The sequence below is a fragment of the Elephas maximus genome, chromosome 4, assembly GCF_024166365.1.
Source record: "Elephas maximus indicus isolate mEleMax1 chromosome 4, mEleMax1 primary haplotype, whole genome shotgun sequence".
In the NCBI taxonomy this organism is placed as follows: Eukaryota; Metazoa; Chordata; class Mammalia; order Proboscidea; family Elephantidae; genus Elephas; species Elephas maximus.
The window spans coordinates 196,373,423-196,387,923 of NC_064822.1; the positions used below are offsets into that span (position 1 = coordinate 196,373,423).

The window sequence follows — 14,501 nt, forward strand, 5'->3', positions numbered from 1 at the left end:
AGTCATAATTAAACTCTCAGCAAGATTTGTGTGTTGGAAGTGTGTGACACTTTGATTCTAAAATTTCTATGGCAATGCAAAAGGCTAAGAAAACCTAAACAATCTTGAAGAAAAATACCAGGCAGCAAGACTCATAAAACAATGTGTGATTGGAATAGGATGGACAGATAGATCAATAGAACAGAATGGAGAACCCAGAAGTATATTCATGTCTGATTTTCAACGAAGGTGCCATTCCAATGTAGAGACTGGATCAATTGGATATTTATATGGGGGAAAAATGAAAACTGACCCATGGACCCTGACCTTACTCCACACACCACAGTCAATTCCAATGGCTTTGGAATCTAACTGTAAAAAATACAACAATAAAGCTTCTAAAAGAAAATATAAGGTATCTTCTAGACATTGGAATAGGCACAGATTTCTTAAATAAGACAAAAAAGCAGTAACAATAGAAGATTGACAAATTGGACTTCATTAGAATTGAGTTCTGAGTATCAAAAGGAATCGTTAGAGGGTGAAAAGGTTAGCAGTAGACTAACAGGAGATATTTATAATACATTTACCTGACAAAGGACTCTACCCAGAATACAAAGAATTTCTACAAATCAATAAAGCCCCCAGCCCAATTTAATAATGTAAGATCTGGAACAGGCACCCCATAAAAGCAGCACACCAAATGGCCAATAATAAGAACATGAAAGGGTGCTCAACATCGTTCTTAGTCAGGGAAGTGCCCCTTAAAACCAGGGTGAGATACAAGTACACGCCCACCAGAATGCCCGGAATGACAATGACTGACAACATCAACCGTTGGTGAGGATGTGGAGCAACTGGAACTCTGATCCGGGCTGGTAAGCTGCTAGGTGGTAACTTCTAAAGCTAAATAGACACTTACCCCATGACCTAGGTATTTACCAACACACAAAAAAGCAAGCACAAGAATGTTTATGAGATTAAGGGAAGTGGGGGTTCTCTTATTACACTACCAGGAGAGCCCTTTAATGCAAAACCATCTAATTTTCCACTGATTTCTCCCTCAAGAACGCTGGGCTCTGAGGTGACCACCTTGGAGCACAGGTCAAGTACCAAGTAGGAGCACGCAGATCCCCCCTCCCTTCCCCAGCTGGGACCCGCAGGGTTTCTAGTCTCTGGATTATCCTGGACAAATCCGCCTGCTGGCCCGGCCACGCTGGAACTTGGAAGCTCTTCGGACTCTAAAAGACTTTGACCATCCCCCATTCACGTTTGTCATTGAAACTGTGTCTGAGCTAGAAGGATGGTCCCCTTGGAGCCGCTACACTTTCTCTAGGTCAGTGGGCAGAGGACACCGTGGATACAGACTGTTTTCTTCTTTCCTGTCTTCCTCTGACGAAGCAGACAAAGCGGAGGAAACCCTCTTCCTTTCGCCAGGCTCCATCTCCAAGGCCTGGGGCAGCTCGCCTCTCTTCCCTCCCACAGCTCTGGCCCCTACAAGGAGAGGGGTGCATGGTTGTAAGGGGGTAATGAAAGCGGGGGGGAGGTTCACTCCCTAAGGGGCAGGGCGGGGGCAGGCAGGACAGGTCTGGGGTTACGAGGGCTAGGGAGGGGGTACGTGGGCGAAGGCTGGGGCGGGAAGGGTATGGGTTCCGAAGTTGGGGGGAGGCGGGGAAAGGTGTGACGTTCGGACGGAGCGGGAAGAGGAGTGCAGTTCTGGGTTCCGAGGGCGAGGAGAGTGTGCAGGTCTGAGGTTCCAAACGTAGGGGGATGCTCACCCGGGACCTGCCTTACCGCGCGCGCCGCACCCCCGCCCCCGGTCGCTCCATCAGGCGTTCTGAGGTTGCCTGGGGCAACGGGCCCGGGCTGCTGCGCCGCGCACTGTGCAGCCCTGGGGCGCCGGCCGCTGGGCCCGGGGGGCGCGGAGGTCCCGGCGCGGCGGCCGACCCGGGGCGTGGGGCTGCGCGGGCGCGCGGGCGGCGGCACAGGGGCCTGGGGGTGGCCGGGGCTGTGGCGCGGGCGGTGGCGTGGGCGGCGGCGCGCGGGCCCTGACGGACCGCAGTCGGCGGAGTCCAGGTTGGGCCGGCGCCCAGGGCCGGTGCCGGGTTCGAGGCCAGGGCCCGAACCTCGGCTCGAGGGGGCGCGGGGGCGGGGGCCGGGGCGCCGTATAGCCGGGGCCATGGTGTCCGCGGAGGGAAGGACCCGCTTGTGGCCGCGCCTCCCCCATCCCGGGTCACGCGGACCCGCCCTGGCTGTCAGAGCTCCAGCACCAAGTCACAAAGACCCACGGGTCACACCCTGTACCCCAGCCACCCTAGCCAGCCCGGCCTCTCACCGCCCAGCCTGGACCTCTCAGTGAGACCTCCGGGGGCCCAGGGGCCCCTATAGGATGCTTCTGCCCCTGGCCGGGAAGCTGGGGGGACAGCCGCACAGTCCTGCTCAGGTGGGTGTGCAGGGCTTGGGAGTAGCGAGGTGACCTGGGGCAGCTCCCTGTCCCTCGGAGGAATGGGAAGCAGCCTTTGCATCCCCAGGGTCACTTGTAGGCTGATCCCACTTCCAGGCCACCTGACCCCCTCCTCCCTCCCCGGCCCCTTGATCTGATCTTTCTTTGTACAGCCTCTGATTGGGCATCTTGGGGAGGAGGCTGAATCCTGCCTTCACTTGTCCTAACTTTCCAAAACCTAGAATTCTGTGTCATTTTAAAAAACCAAACCAGTTGCCATGGAGTCTACGGGGCTGGTGGAGACTTGTGGTGACCCTAGGTGTATCAGAGTGGAGATCCTCCATATGGTTTTCAAGGCTGGATTTTCAGAAGCAGGTCACCAGGCCTTTCTTCTGCCTCCAGGTAAACTGGAACCTCCAGCCTTTCCATTAGCACCCCATGGCATCGCACCACCCGGGGACCTTCACCTGGTCCGTTAGCACCCCATGGCATCGCGCCACCCGGGGACCTTCACCTGGTCCGTTAGCACCCCATGGCATCGCGCCACCCTGGGACCTTCACCTGGTATTTACTTCTGAGAGGGGCTCTGCTCTAACTCTGCATTTAACTTCTCGTGGTGGGTCTGCTCCCACTTGAAAGTGTCTCCTGGAAGAACAGGGCACGCTCTGGAGGTGCTCTGCAGGCCCCTTTCCTGCCTTCACGCTGGGGGGCCAGACACATCCCTCTTTGGAGTCCACCTCAGAGCCCTGCTGGCTGGGGAAGGGCCTGACCAAGACTTGGCCGAGAAAAGCCCCTGGTTACTCCTTTATGGGCTCCCTGAACAAAAGGGTGACCCTCCCCCTCCGTTAGCCCCATCAGAACGTGGGCAAGGGGCTCCCTGAGACCCAACATTAATGAGGCCACCACCCTTTTCACAGTTAGCCTTTATTAAAGTATACCAAGCGAAACTGAATTAAAAGAAACCAAGTTACAATTTTTTAAACCATATTTGGGTTTTTCCAGTTCTCTCTAAAAGAAGAAAGTGTGAACAAGTATAACCTCTGCAGGTGCCTGGTTCTGGCTGTAAGACCTGACTCTCGCTGTCCCTGGGACACCTGTCCCCTCCCCAGGAACTGGCCTGGGGCCTCTGATTTTAATAAAAGAAAATGTCCCTGCAGCCAGGCCATGGGCAGTGACCTGGGCCGTTCAGGGAGTGCATGGGGAACCCAATCCTAAATGAGCAGAGAGATGGAGGGGACCCCAGCACAGCTGGACCTACAGTGAACCTACGAATGAGGATCAAGACCGAGGACTTGTTACAGGATGGAGGGGGCTGGGGACACCAGAGGGTCCTACAGAGGGGACAGAGGGCCTCACTTGCACTTTGAGTCACAGAATGGGTGTGGGTAGAGGCTGGGACCCTGGACACTCAGGGAGCCTGGTACATTGGAGCAGAGCAAACGTGGCTGGTGGAAGGAACTCAGCCTCCTCCCTCTGGGTCACTTCCGGGTGGTGGAGGCAGCAGACACCGAAAACCTGGTTGAGTCAGTGTTTCCCAAGCCTCAGACTCATTCTGCATCGAAGGTCGGAGGTATTTGAGGTCTGGGGAAGGGGGCTTCGGGGCACAGGGGAGCTCTGCTTTATTGCAGAATTTAAGAAGGGCTCAGGGACCCCAAACAAATGGGTGGCCTGTGCTCCCCGGGAAAACCCGCACAGGGCTGAGCACTGAGCAAAAGAAGGCACGGCCAGGTGTACAGAGACACAGGAAGGAAAGGCCAAGGAAGCAGGCTCCCCAAAGGTGGGGCTGGGGAACCTGGCTGAACCTGACGTCCACACCTGGAGACTGGGGAGGGGGTGCTCCCCGTAGGGCTCACCCAGCAGGACCTGCACCTCGTCCTCGGCCCCCGCTCACCCAGGCAGGGTCCCTGGATTGAGGAATGGATAAAGGACAAAGCAGAAATCTGCCTATTTCAAAAATAAGCGGCCATAAGAAATGAAAACTCTAACTCGCAGCCCAGACTACCCCTCAAAGGGAAGAGGATGGTTAGAAAGTCACACTCTGGGTCACCATGCAGTCACTGGGCCATCTGCACCACCACAGCCCTCCAGGCCTTGTCCTTGTCAAACTCCTGCCGAGGGCTCCTGGCCACCTGCGGGGACAGTCAGGTGTCACGTATTCAAGGACAAAGTCCGCACATATGTCTTTTTACAAGTGAAACCGAAATCATTCCACCCACAACATGCTTTCAGGAATGGATTTGTCCTTGCCTAGCCAGTTTTTAAAAACTTACATGTTACTTTAAGATGCTTCCAGGGTACGTTTTAAAATAGAAATTGACACAACAGGAAGAATCTCCCGACAGAAGTGTCGTTTCCAAGTCAGCCAGTGCCATTTCATGGGGGCAATCTGAGGGTCCAGCATGGATGGACAGGGGCAGGAGGTGGCCCCCCACAATCCCTACTCGCCTCCCTGCTGGAGGCTCTGGCCAGCAATCTGAGGGTCCCCCTGCATGGACCAGGGTGTCCCCGAGTGTGTGGATAGGGCAGGGGGTCCCCTCATGGTCCTCACTCCCATGCCTGCTGTGGGGCTCCAGCCAGCAATCTGAGGGTCCCTGGCATGGGCCAGGGTGTCCCCAAGTGGGAAGACAGGGCAGGGGTCCCCACTCACCTCCCCTGCTGAGGGCTCCAGCCGGCTGGCCTGCACGGGGTCCCAGGGCACGTCCTGCAGCTGCCCGTGGGTCTTGAAGTGCACGCATTGGACGACAGTGCCCGTGGTGAGGCAGGCTTGCAGGAGCAGCACCAGCAGCAGGAGCAGCAGGAGCACGTCATAGGATTGCTAGTGGGGACAGGGCAGTCAGGAGGCCGACGGCCAGTGCTGCTGTGACCCCAGCACCCACTCCATGGTTGGACATTTGGCCCCCTCAAGGAGCAGGTGTGAGTTTGTTGTCAGGAAGCTCAGGTGCACACCCGCTGGGTCTGGGTACCCGGCCAACCCCAAGCATTCAGGAATTGGAACCCAGTCATCCTCTCAGTGAGTGAGAGTTGCAGAAAGCAGTCCTGCTATAAATTCTGCTTTTCTGTGTTTGTCAGACCCAATGGTGACCAGCAGACCCTCAACCCTGAGCACAGGTAGGCTGCGGAAGTTCACATCCTTCCACCACCCTCCCAGCAGCCACACAGCCATCGGGAGCAGACCAACATCCCCGGGCCCACAAAGGGCATATGTGGAGGCAGGAGTGACCACAGACTCAGGACATATAGCAGGTGCTAAGTAGAGGAAGGAGGGAGGGGCCAGGCAGGGAGAGCAGCTGGACAGGAGAGGGGCTGGAGAGGAAACACCAGAGAAGGCGGGGGAGGAAGGGGATGGGGAAGCGGGAAGCCAGGATCCCTGAGGGCAGGAGGCCCCAAGGGCAGAGGGAGAGAGACTGCCCTTCAGAGCTGTGCAAACATACCAAGCCCTCCTAGGTGACCTTCCTGTCTTAGCCCAAGAAAATGCAAGTTAAATATTAACACGAAAAAGAAGCCAGCATCCCTTCCAGGTCACTGTTTTTAAATATGAAACAAAATGAATGCTGATTCCTCTCAAGGAAATTTAACGTTATTCTAAAAAAAATAGCACCATTGCTGCTTCTGGGGCCAGGTATGTCAACCCTAAAACTCACAAAAGGTGAAAAGAATCTGATGAGCCCAAAAGGAGTCCCTGGTGATGCAAAGAGGGAATAATCCCGGCTGCTCACCAAAGGATTAGAGTTTTGAGTCCACCCAGAGGTGCCTCAGAAGAAAGGCCCAGTGATTTGCTCCTAAAAAACCAGCTGTTGAAAACCCCGTGGAGCACAGTCCTACTCGGCCACACACGGGGTCCCCATAAGTCAGGGTCAGCGCCACAGCAACTGGCCTGGCTAAACCCTGAAAAAGAAGAGTGAGGAATCTGGCACCTAGTCCTGCCCGTTATTAAAACACATGGTAAAACCACCCTAACCAAAACAATGTGGCACCGGCACACAGCGAGACCTGATAGGAGAGGCGGGAAGTGCAGAAACAGGAAGAAATGCAGTGCCTGACAAAGGCAGCGCCTCAGGTGACGGAGCACAGGTGGGCTTTGTGGGGAGCGGCAGCTTCTGAAAAAACAAGGTCAGAGCCACACTCTCCACCACGCCCTGATGCACCCCAGACAGAAATACACAGGCCAGCCCTTCAGTTATGACTTAATATCCAGAAGCAATAAAGGGAAATACTGACAAAAGTTGACAAATTTAACTACGTGAGAACAAAAACACCTTTCATGTGAGAAGCAGAATGGAAAACAGATGCCAAGCTGAGGAACAACAGGCCTGTTCCCAATATTTGCAGAGTTCCCAAAAACCCACTGGGAAACGGGCAGAAGGCAGGAGCAGAGGTTGCTGGGAGAGAAATGCACACACCATTAAACATAGTAAAAGACCCTCAACCTTGCTGTACTGAGAGAAATGCAAGTCACAACTACCCCAGACACCCTCTCTCCTACAGCACAAAAGCCAAAGAGTGGCTGTACCCTCTGGGGTAGGCTGTGGGGCAACACTTTCATGCTATTGGCAGGAGCAAACACAGGACACCCTGCAGGAGAATTTGGCAATAATTAACAAAATTATAGATCTATCTACCCTCTGAACCAGCAATATCTCACCAGATAATTACCCCAAAGAAGCACATTCAACACAAAGTGTGTACACAAGGCTATTCATTGAGGCATTACCGATAATTGCAGAGGGCTGGAAATAACCCCAGTCTCAATAATTAGGGGGCTGGCTGGGTAAACTCACATCGGGGTATATATGTGCAGGAATAACAACAGAATACAGAAGAGCTCAGATCCTCTGGGTATGGAGGGAAAGCCAGAAAAAATTATTAAGTTTAAAAAAAACAAGGTGCAGAATAGTGATTATAGTGTGCAGACCCCCCCCTTTTTTTTAAGGACAGATGTTGTTTGCGTATAAGAGGAGGGAAACCTGGGATGGGATAAAACTTCTCTGTGTTTTGTATAGTTTTGACTTGAGCCAAGTAAATGTCTTATGTATTAAAAAAAAAAAAACTATTAAAAGGAAAAAAGCTTCAAACTCTGAAAATGAATACAAACAGAAACCATTAAACTTAGCTGTGCATCAGATCAATGGCGTACACAAGAAAGGGATTATTGCATATGGCACATAACCACTTCCTTTACAGGATATATTCTAAAGACAAAAAGGATCACGAGGAAGCCTTAAAATCACTGAGGAGTGGCTGTTGGTATAATCTTCGTGTTATAATTCTAAAAAATTTTACATGAGTTGTAAGAGATACATGTAAGATAAGTCAAACAGCTAAATATATTTAAGTGCTATTAGGAAACAAGATTTTTGGAGTAGGAGACAAGAGATGCAAATATGAAAGAAGTTAAGAAAAATAACCTAAAATGTTGAATTTGAAATACCAATACAACCTCATGATCCTTAAAATACATACATATTTTTTTTTTTCCAGCTTTGTCTTTGGAATTGACTCAATGGCAATGGGTTTGGTTTTTGGCTGATCCACTGAGAAGGCCTAGAAGCAACAACATCCCAGAGGAACAAGCACACAGAGGGTTCAAATTTTGGTTTCTATGCACCACTCCCTATTGCATTGGGTGAATCTGCTGCAAAAGATCTCTTTAAAGTGTTAAAGAACAAAGATGTCACTTTGAGGACTAAGGTGCGCCTGACCCAAGCCATGGTGTTTTCCATCACCTCATATGGATGTGAAAGCTGGACAACGAATAAGGAAGACTGAAGAAGAATTGATGCCTTTGAATTATGGTGTTGGCGAAGAATACTGAAAACACCACAGACTGCTAGAAAAACAAACAAATCTGTCTTGGAAGAAGTACAACCAGAATGTTCATTAGAAGCAAGAATAGTGAGACTACGTCTCACATACTTTGGATATGTTATCAGGAGGGACCAGTCCCTGGAGAAGGACATAATGCTTGGTAAAGCAGAGGGTCAGCAAAAAAGAGGAAGACTGTCAATGAGATGGATTCACACAGTCACTGCAACAATGGACTCAAGCATAAATGACAATTGTGAGGATGGCGCAGGATAAGGCAGTGTTTCGTTCTGTTGTACACTGTGTCACCATGAGTTAGAACTGACTCGAGGGCACCTAACAACAACACAATGTGCATCACTCCCCACTGAGGAAACCAGGGCGTTTCTGGGGCAGGGGCGGCTAAGGTGAGCCTGGACCATCTCAAGTGTCTGAGAGGAAGATCAGGAAGGCCAAAAGGGTTGGACCAGGAGCAGCTGAAAGGTGCTTCCTCCAGACAAATCTGGGTCTATTTGAGCATCAAAAGAATAATGACTGGAACACTCTAAAAATACTTATATACCGATGAGTCCTCGATGGTGATGAAAAGAAAGAGAAAGCTGTTCTTCACAAAAGAATGTCCACCTGGAAATGAAGGAGAATGAAGGGACCAGAAGATAACCTTGTTTCCACACACACACCCCATGTAAAAAAATGATTCAGGCAAGGTTCAGCTGTCCCTGTGAGCCCACAGGTCCAAAGAACTGGGGACAAAACACCTGGGTGATGCCAAAGGATGGCACCAGGCTGCTCACTCACTGCAGAAGGGAAACATGACTCTCTGGGGTGCCCAACCACTGCACTTTGAACCAGGCCTCAGACCGGCCTCCCAAGAGGTGAATGGTCAACACCACCAGCTACTTCCAGCTTACAGGAAACATAGAGGAGAGCAGCAGTCCAAGGGCTCCCCCAGGAAACTCTCAGGGAGGTCCAAAGAGTGGTCCATGACCTTCTAGACAATTGGCCTGGACTCTCTGAAAAATCAGTGCCTTGAGGAAAAGGTAGGGACTATTCTGAATTAAGAGGCGAAAGTGACTTGGTAGCAAATGCAAGGTGTGATCCCTGGCTGGGCCCTGCTCCAAAAGCCTCAGCCCATGAAGCACGTTCTTGGGACAATTCGTAGAAATACGGGTGTGGACAGGGTAATAAGCGGCATCGTGTGATAAATGTTATCTTAGGGATGACAATGGTATTGAGCATGGGCAGGGGACTGTCCTTACTTTTAAGAAAATGCCGCAGTATGTAGAGGTAAAGTGTCACTTTCAGATGGTTCCACAAATGACATGCACACGTGTGTATTCTGATGGCCAGGTGGATGGCACTTTTCATACTCTGATGGGGCAGGCGTGGCCAGGTGTAAACCACGGCTGAAGCTCAGAATTGCACTATTCTTTCTACTTTTTTTACATTTGAATGTTTTCATTATAAACACTTGAGGAGCACATTTTACTGTTTACAATGGGGACAAAAAATGCAAAGTATCCAGGAAATAAATCTAGCTATGTACACCTGAGCTTTCTGAAGGAAATTATGAAATCTTATTGAGAGACTCTAAAGAGGTTCTATTTAGAACTATGTTTTTTGTCTTGCATGGAAAGGCTCAAAGTCACAATGCCTTCAAGTCTACTCACATTAACCTATAAATTTAATGCATTTCTGACCACAGTTCCATTATGAAACGTGAGGACCTGACCGAAACTGTAAACAGATGAGCAAAGGACAGAGATAGTCTAAGGAAGCTGTGAAGAGGAAGTGCCCGTCCAGGGCACAGGGCTATGGTAAGACAGGGCAGGGAAACAGAGTTACAAAGTTAAGGAAGTAGAGCAGTGGGCAGAGGAAGAGTCCCAGAAGCTGACCCGGCCCGCACGGAAACAGGCTGGAGCAGAGCCAGCCCCACAGGTCAGTGGGAACAGAAGGGACTGGTCAGAGAATGGCGTGGAGACAACTGATTGTCCACATATCAAAAAGAAAAAAAAAAAAAACCCATTGCCGTCGAGTCGATTCCGACTCATAGCAAACCTACAGGACAGGGTAGAACTGCCCCATAGAGTTTCCAAGGAGTGGCTGGTGGAGTCGAACTGCCAACCTTTTGGTTAGCAGACTAACGCTTAACCACTGCACCACCAGGGCTCCATCTGACACATCCGAAAACCAAAACCAAACCTGTCGCTGTTGAGTCAGTTCCAACTCACAGGGACCCTACAGGACAGGTTACAGTTTCCCAGGAGCAGGTGGTAGATTTGAACTGCCGACCTTTTGGTTAGCAGTGAACTGCCAACCTTTTGGTTAGCAGCTGAGCTCTTAGCCACTTTGCCACCAGGGCTCCGGTTGTCCACACAGAAAACATAAATTAGATCCTGCCTCACACTACACATTAAGAACAGCTCCACGCAGACCAAAGACCTGCTCTCGCAAAGCCATCCTTGGGTAAGCAGGTGCTGACCTGACCCCAAGCTCTTCGATGACACACCCTAACTTCTCGGGAGGCCCTCACTTAGATGTGTGTCACTGGCACAGTGGTGCTGTATTTCTAGCTGAAAACACCAGATGCCATGGAGTAAGCTCCAACTCGTGGCAACCCCGTGTGTGCCAGACCATGGAGTCAGCTCCAACTCTTGGCAACCCGTGTGTGCCAGAGTAGAACTGGGCTCCCCTGGGGTTTCAATGGCGGGTTTTTCGGAAGTAGATCACCAAGCCTTTCTTCCAAGACACCTCTGGATGGACCGAACTTCCAACCTTTCAGTTAGCAGCTGAGCACTTAACCATTTGTACCACCCAGTGACACAGCTTTATTTCTAGCGAGTTTTAAAATAAAACGACATAGTACATACTTTCACGGCTGGTGGGTAATCCTTAAAAATCTCCACGACTCTCATGATGCTGAACGACAGGTACCCCGATGCTGTGAACAGCAGCGGGGATGTGATGCTGGTTATGGCGAGCAGCACTTCCACCTGGCAGAGAACAGACGAGAGCAGGGCGGTAGATGGTGGGCCCAGGTCTTGGGTTGCCATCTGTGCGCTGGGGGCAGCTGCACCTCACGGGCCCTCTGATCGCCCCCAGCAGGGGTTTAGGGGTTCCTGGGGGCTGTCATCTGGGGCACCATCTGCCCGTGAACTTGAAGCATGCTGCATGTGCACATCAGCGGGTTCTCCACTTGGTGGGAAGCAGCGCTCATGGACAACCGCCTCCCCGGCGGCTCCACCTCCTGTTCTCCCACCTCCTAGAACTCTTCCCGATCATAAAACAAGGCCCAAGTCTGTTGCAGAACCCGCCACCGCACAACTCCAACCACACAGGCCAAATGTCTGGCCTTGAGTCACAGGGGGCCAGGGACACTCCATTCTGAGCACCCAGGGCCACATTCATCACCTGCCTCCGTCAGACAATGACCGACTTAAAGGTCTGGCTCCTCCTCCTGGGCCTGACCTCCCCTGTGTGCTTACTCATGGGTTCTTCCCACCTGCACGCCAAAATACTCCTTTCTGCTTCTTTTCACCAGCAGGGCAGCCAGGGGTCAGGCAAGCCCCCGGAAGAGTTGAGGTGCCACATCAGCCACATTCCCCTCAGGCCTCCCCACTCCATGCCCCCAGAGCTGGGTCGAGCTCACGCCAGCCAAGCCCTCACCCTCACTCCACCTGGCCTGCAGGCCCCTCGTCGTGTGCCAGCCTCCCCTGCCTCCCCAAGCCGACCTGGGGCAGGAGCCCCGTCATGTGGGACTCCCGGCGGGTCAGCAGGGACAGGGACCTGCGCTCACCAGGCACTTGCTGGGGTACTCAGCAGTCACATGACTGGCGATGGCACTTGGGAAACACTGAGAAAAAAGAAAGATTTTAGAGGTGAATTCAAGAAGTCAAACATCACAGAAAAGACAAGGCTCCCTCTTTCTACCCTCATCTCCACCCCCATTGCTCCCGCCCTTTCCCCACTCAGTAGTGCAGCTTCCCACATGTTTTTGTGCTTGGTGAAGACACATACGTAACCACGAACAGTATATGGTTAATGTTTTGAAATTACGTAAACCGTGGGGGGCAGAAGAAAGAAGGAGAGACAGCAAGTGTGAGACTGAGAGACGGAGTGAGATCCGCCCACTCCTTTCGATTGCTCTTGGCGTTATCAGTCCCTGCCATGACCAGTGGGTCGGCTGCAACTTTTCACCACGCGAAGCAACGCTGCAAGGAGCATTCTTGCTCGCATCTCCTTGTGCCAGTGTGCCATAGTCTCCCAGTGCTGCCATGACGAACTACCACAAGTGGATGGCTTTAAAGAGCCAATACTTATTTTCTCACAGTTTGTGAGGCTAGAAGTCCAAATTCACACACAGCTGTAGGGGGAGGTCCTTCTTTGTTTCAGCTTCCAGTAGCCAACAATCCTTGTTAGGTACTCCTGGGGGCTGTCATCTGGGGCGCCATTTGCCCATGAACTCAAAGCAAGGGGGGATTAGGTTTAGGACCCAGCCTACACTGCTATGACCTCATTAACATAGCAAAAGAAAATCCCTATTTCCAAAGAAGGTCATAGTCCAGGCACAGGGGTTAAGACTTCAATGCATGTTTGCGGGGGACACCATTCAGTCCACAGCACAGTGCATGAGAGTTTCTTTGGTGTGTACACCCAGAGTTGGACCACTGGGGCTGGAGCATCTCCTTTCGTTGGTGTGTACACCCAGAGTCGGACCACTGGGGCTGGAGCATCTCCTTTCTTTGGTGTGTACACCCAGAGTCGGACCACTGGGGCTGGAGCATCTCCTTTCTTTGGTGTGTACACCCAGAGTCGGACCACTGGGGTTGGAGCATCTCCTTTCTTTGGTGTGTACACCCAGAGTCGGACCACTGGGGCTGGAGCATCTCCTTTCTTTGGTGTGTACACCCAGAGTCGGACCACTGGGGCTGGAGCATCTCCTTTCTTTGGTGTGTACACCCAGAGTCGGGCCACTGGGGCTGGAGCATCTCCTTTCTTTGGTGTGTACACCCAGAGTCGGGCCACTGGGGCTGGAGCATCTCCTTTCTTTGGTGTGTACACCCAGAGTCGGACCACTGGGGCTGGAGCATCTCCTTTCTTTGGTGTGTACACCCAGAGTCGGACCACTGGGGCTGGAGCATCTCCTTTCTTTGGTGTGTACACCCAGAGTCGGACCACTGGGGCTGGAGCATCTCCTTTCTTTGGTGTGTACACCCAGAGTCGGGCCACTGGGGCTGGAGCATCTCCTTTCTTTGGTGTGTACACCCAGAGTCGGGCCACTGGGGCTGGAGCATCTCCTTTCTTTGGTGTGTACACCCAGAGTCGGACCACTGGGGTTGGAGCATCTCCTTTCTTTGGTGTGTACACCCAGAGTCGGACCACTGGGGCTGGAGCATCTCCTTTCTTTGGTGTGTACACCCAGAGTCGGACCACTGGGGCTGGAGCATCTCCTTTCTTTGGTGTGTACACCCAGAGTCGGACCACTGGGGCTGGAGCATCTCCTTTCTTTGGTGTGTACACCCAGAGTCGGGCCACTGGGGCTGGAGCATCTCCTTTCTTTGGTGTGTACACCCAGAGTCGGGCCACTGGGGCTGGAGCATCTCCTTTCTTTGGTGTGTACACCCAGAGTCGGGCCACTGGGGCTGGAGCATCTCCTTTCTTTGGTGTGTACACCCAGAGTCGGACCACTGGGGCTGGAGCATCTCCTTTCTTTTTTCATACGTGTTGCTGTGGAGTCAATTCCAATTCATGGCGACCTTATAGGACAGGGTAGAACTGCCCCGTAGGATTTCCAAAGAGCTGCTGGTGGATTAGAACTGCTAACCTTTTCATTAGCAGCTGAGCTCTTTACTACGCCACCAGGTCTATTTTCATAGACCCTGACAAATTATTGGTCCAAGTAGTCACCCCACCGGCACCCTTTCCATCCACATCCTTGCCAACACTTTATATGGTCAGGCATTTTTCTCTCACGCAGCTGATGAAATTGTACCTCATTAAATGTCATTTCCCTGATTGCTGGTAAGATTGAACTCTTCTCCTTGTTCAATAGCTGCTGATTTTCCTCTTCTGTTCGTACCATTTTCCCACTTTTCTGGCTGGGTTGTCTTTACTGACTTGGCATTCCTTCTTTATTCTAGATACTAAATGCTTTGTTATATAGGTTGCAAAGATCCTCTCTCAGTTTGTCAGTTTGCTTAAATCTTTGTTTCTGAATCTTTTCAATAGTTTTTAATTTTTATATTGTAAAATATATGTCTTCTCCTTTACATTTTGA

At 51.6% G+C, this 14,501-nt stretch overlaps 1 protein-coding gene across 1 annotated transcript in view; it reads right to left on the reverse strand.

The window, feature by feature from the left end:
- Nucleotides 1–3,367: 3,367 nt before the first annotated feature.
- MLC1 (modulator of VRAC current 1) overlaps nt 3,368–14,501 on the reverse strand; it is a 40,695-nt gene continuing 29,561 nt past the window's right edge. Inside the window, exons 9-12 of the mRNA XM_049884721.1 lie at nt 12,021–12,077; nt 11,095–11,217; nt 5,070–5,237; nt 3,368–4,551 (exon numbers count right to left, since the gene is read on the reverse strand). Of these exons, the coding sequence (XP_049740678.1) occupies nt 4,477–4,551; nt 5,070–5,237; nt 11,095–11,217; nt 12,021–12,077 (423 nt within the window). The 3' untranslated portion in view covers nt 3,368–4,476. The remainder of the gene's footprint in view (nt 4,552–5,069; nt 5,238–11,094; nt 11,218–12,020; nt 12,078–14,501) is intronic.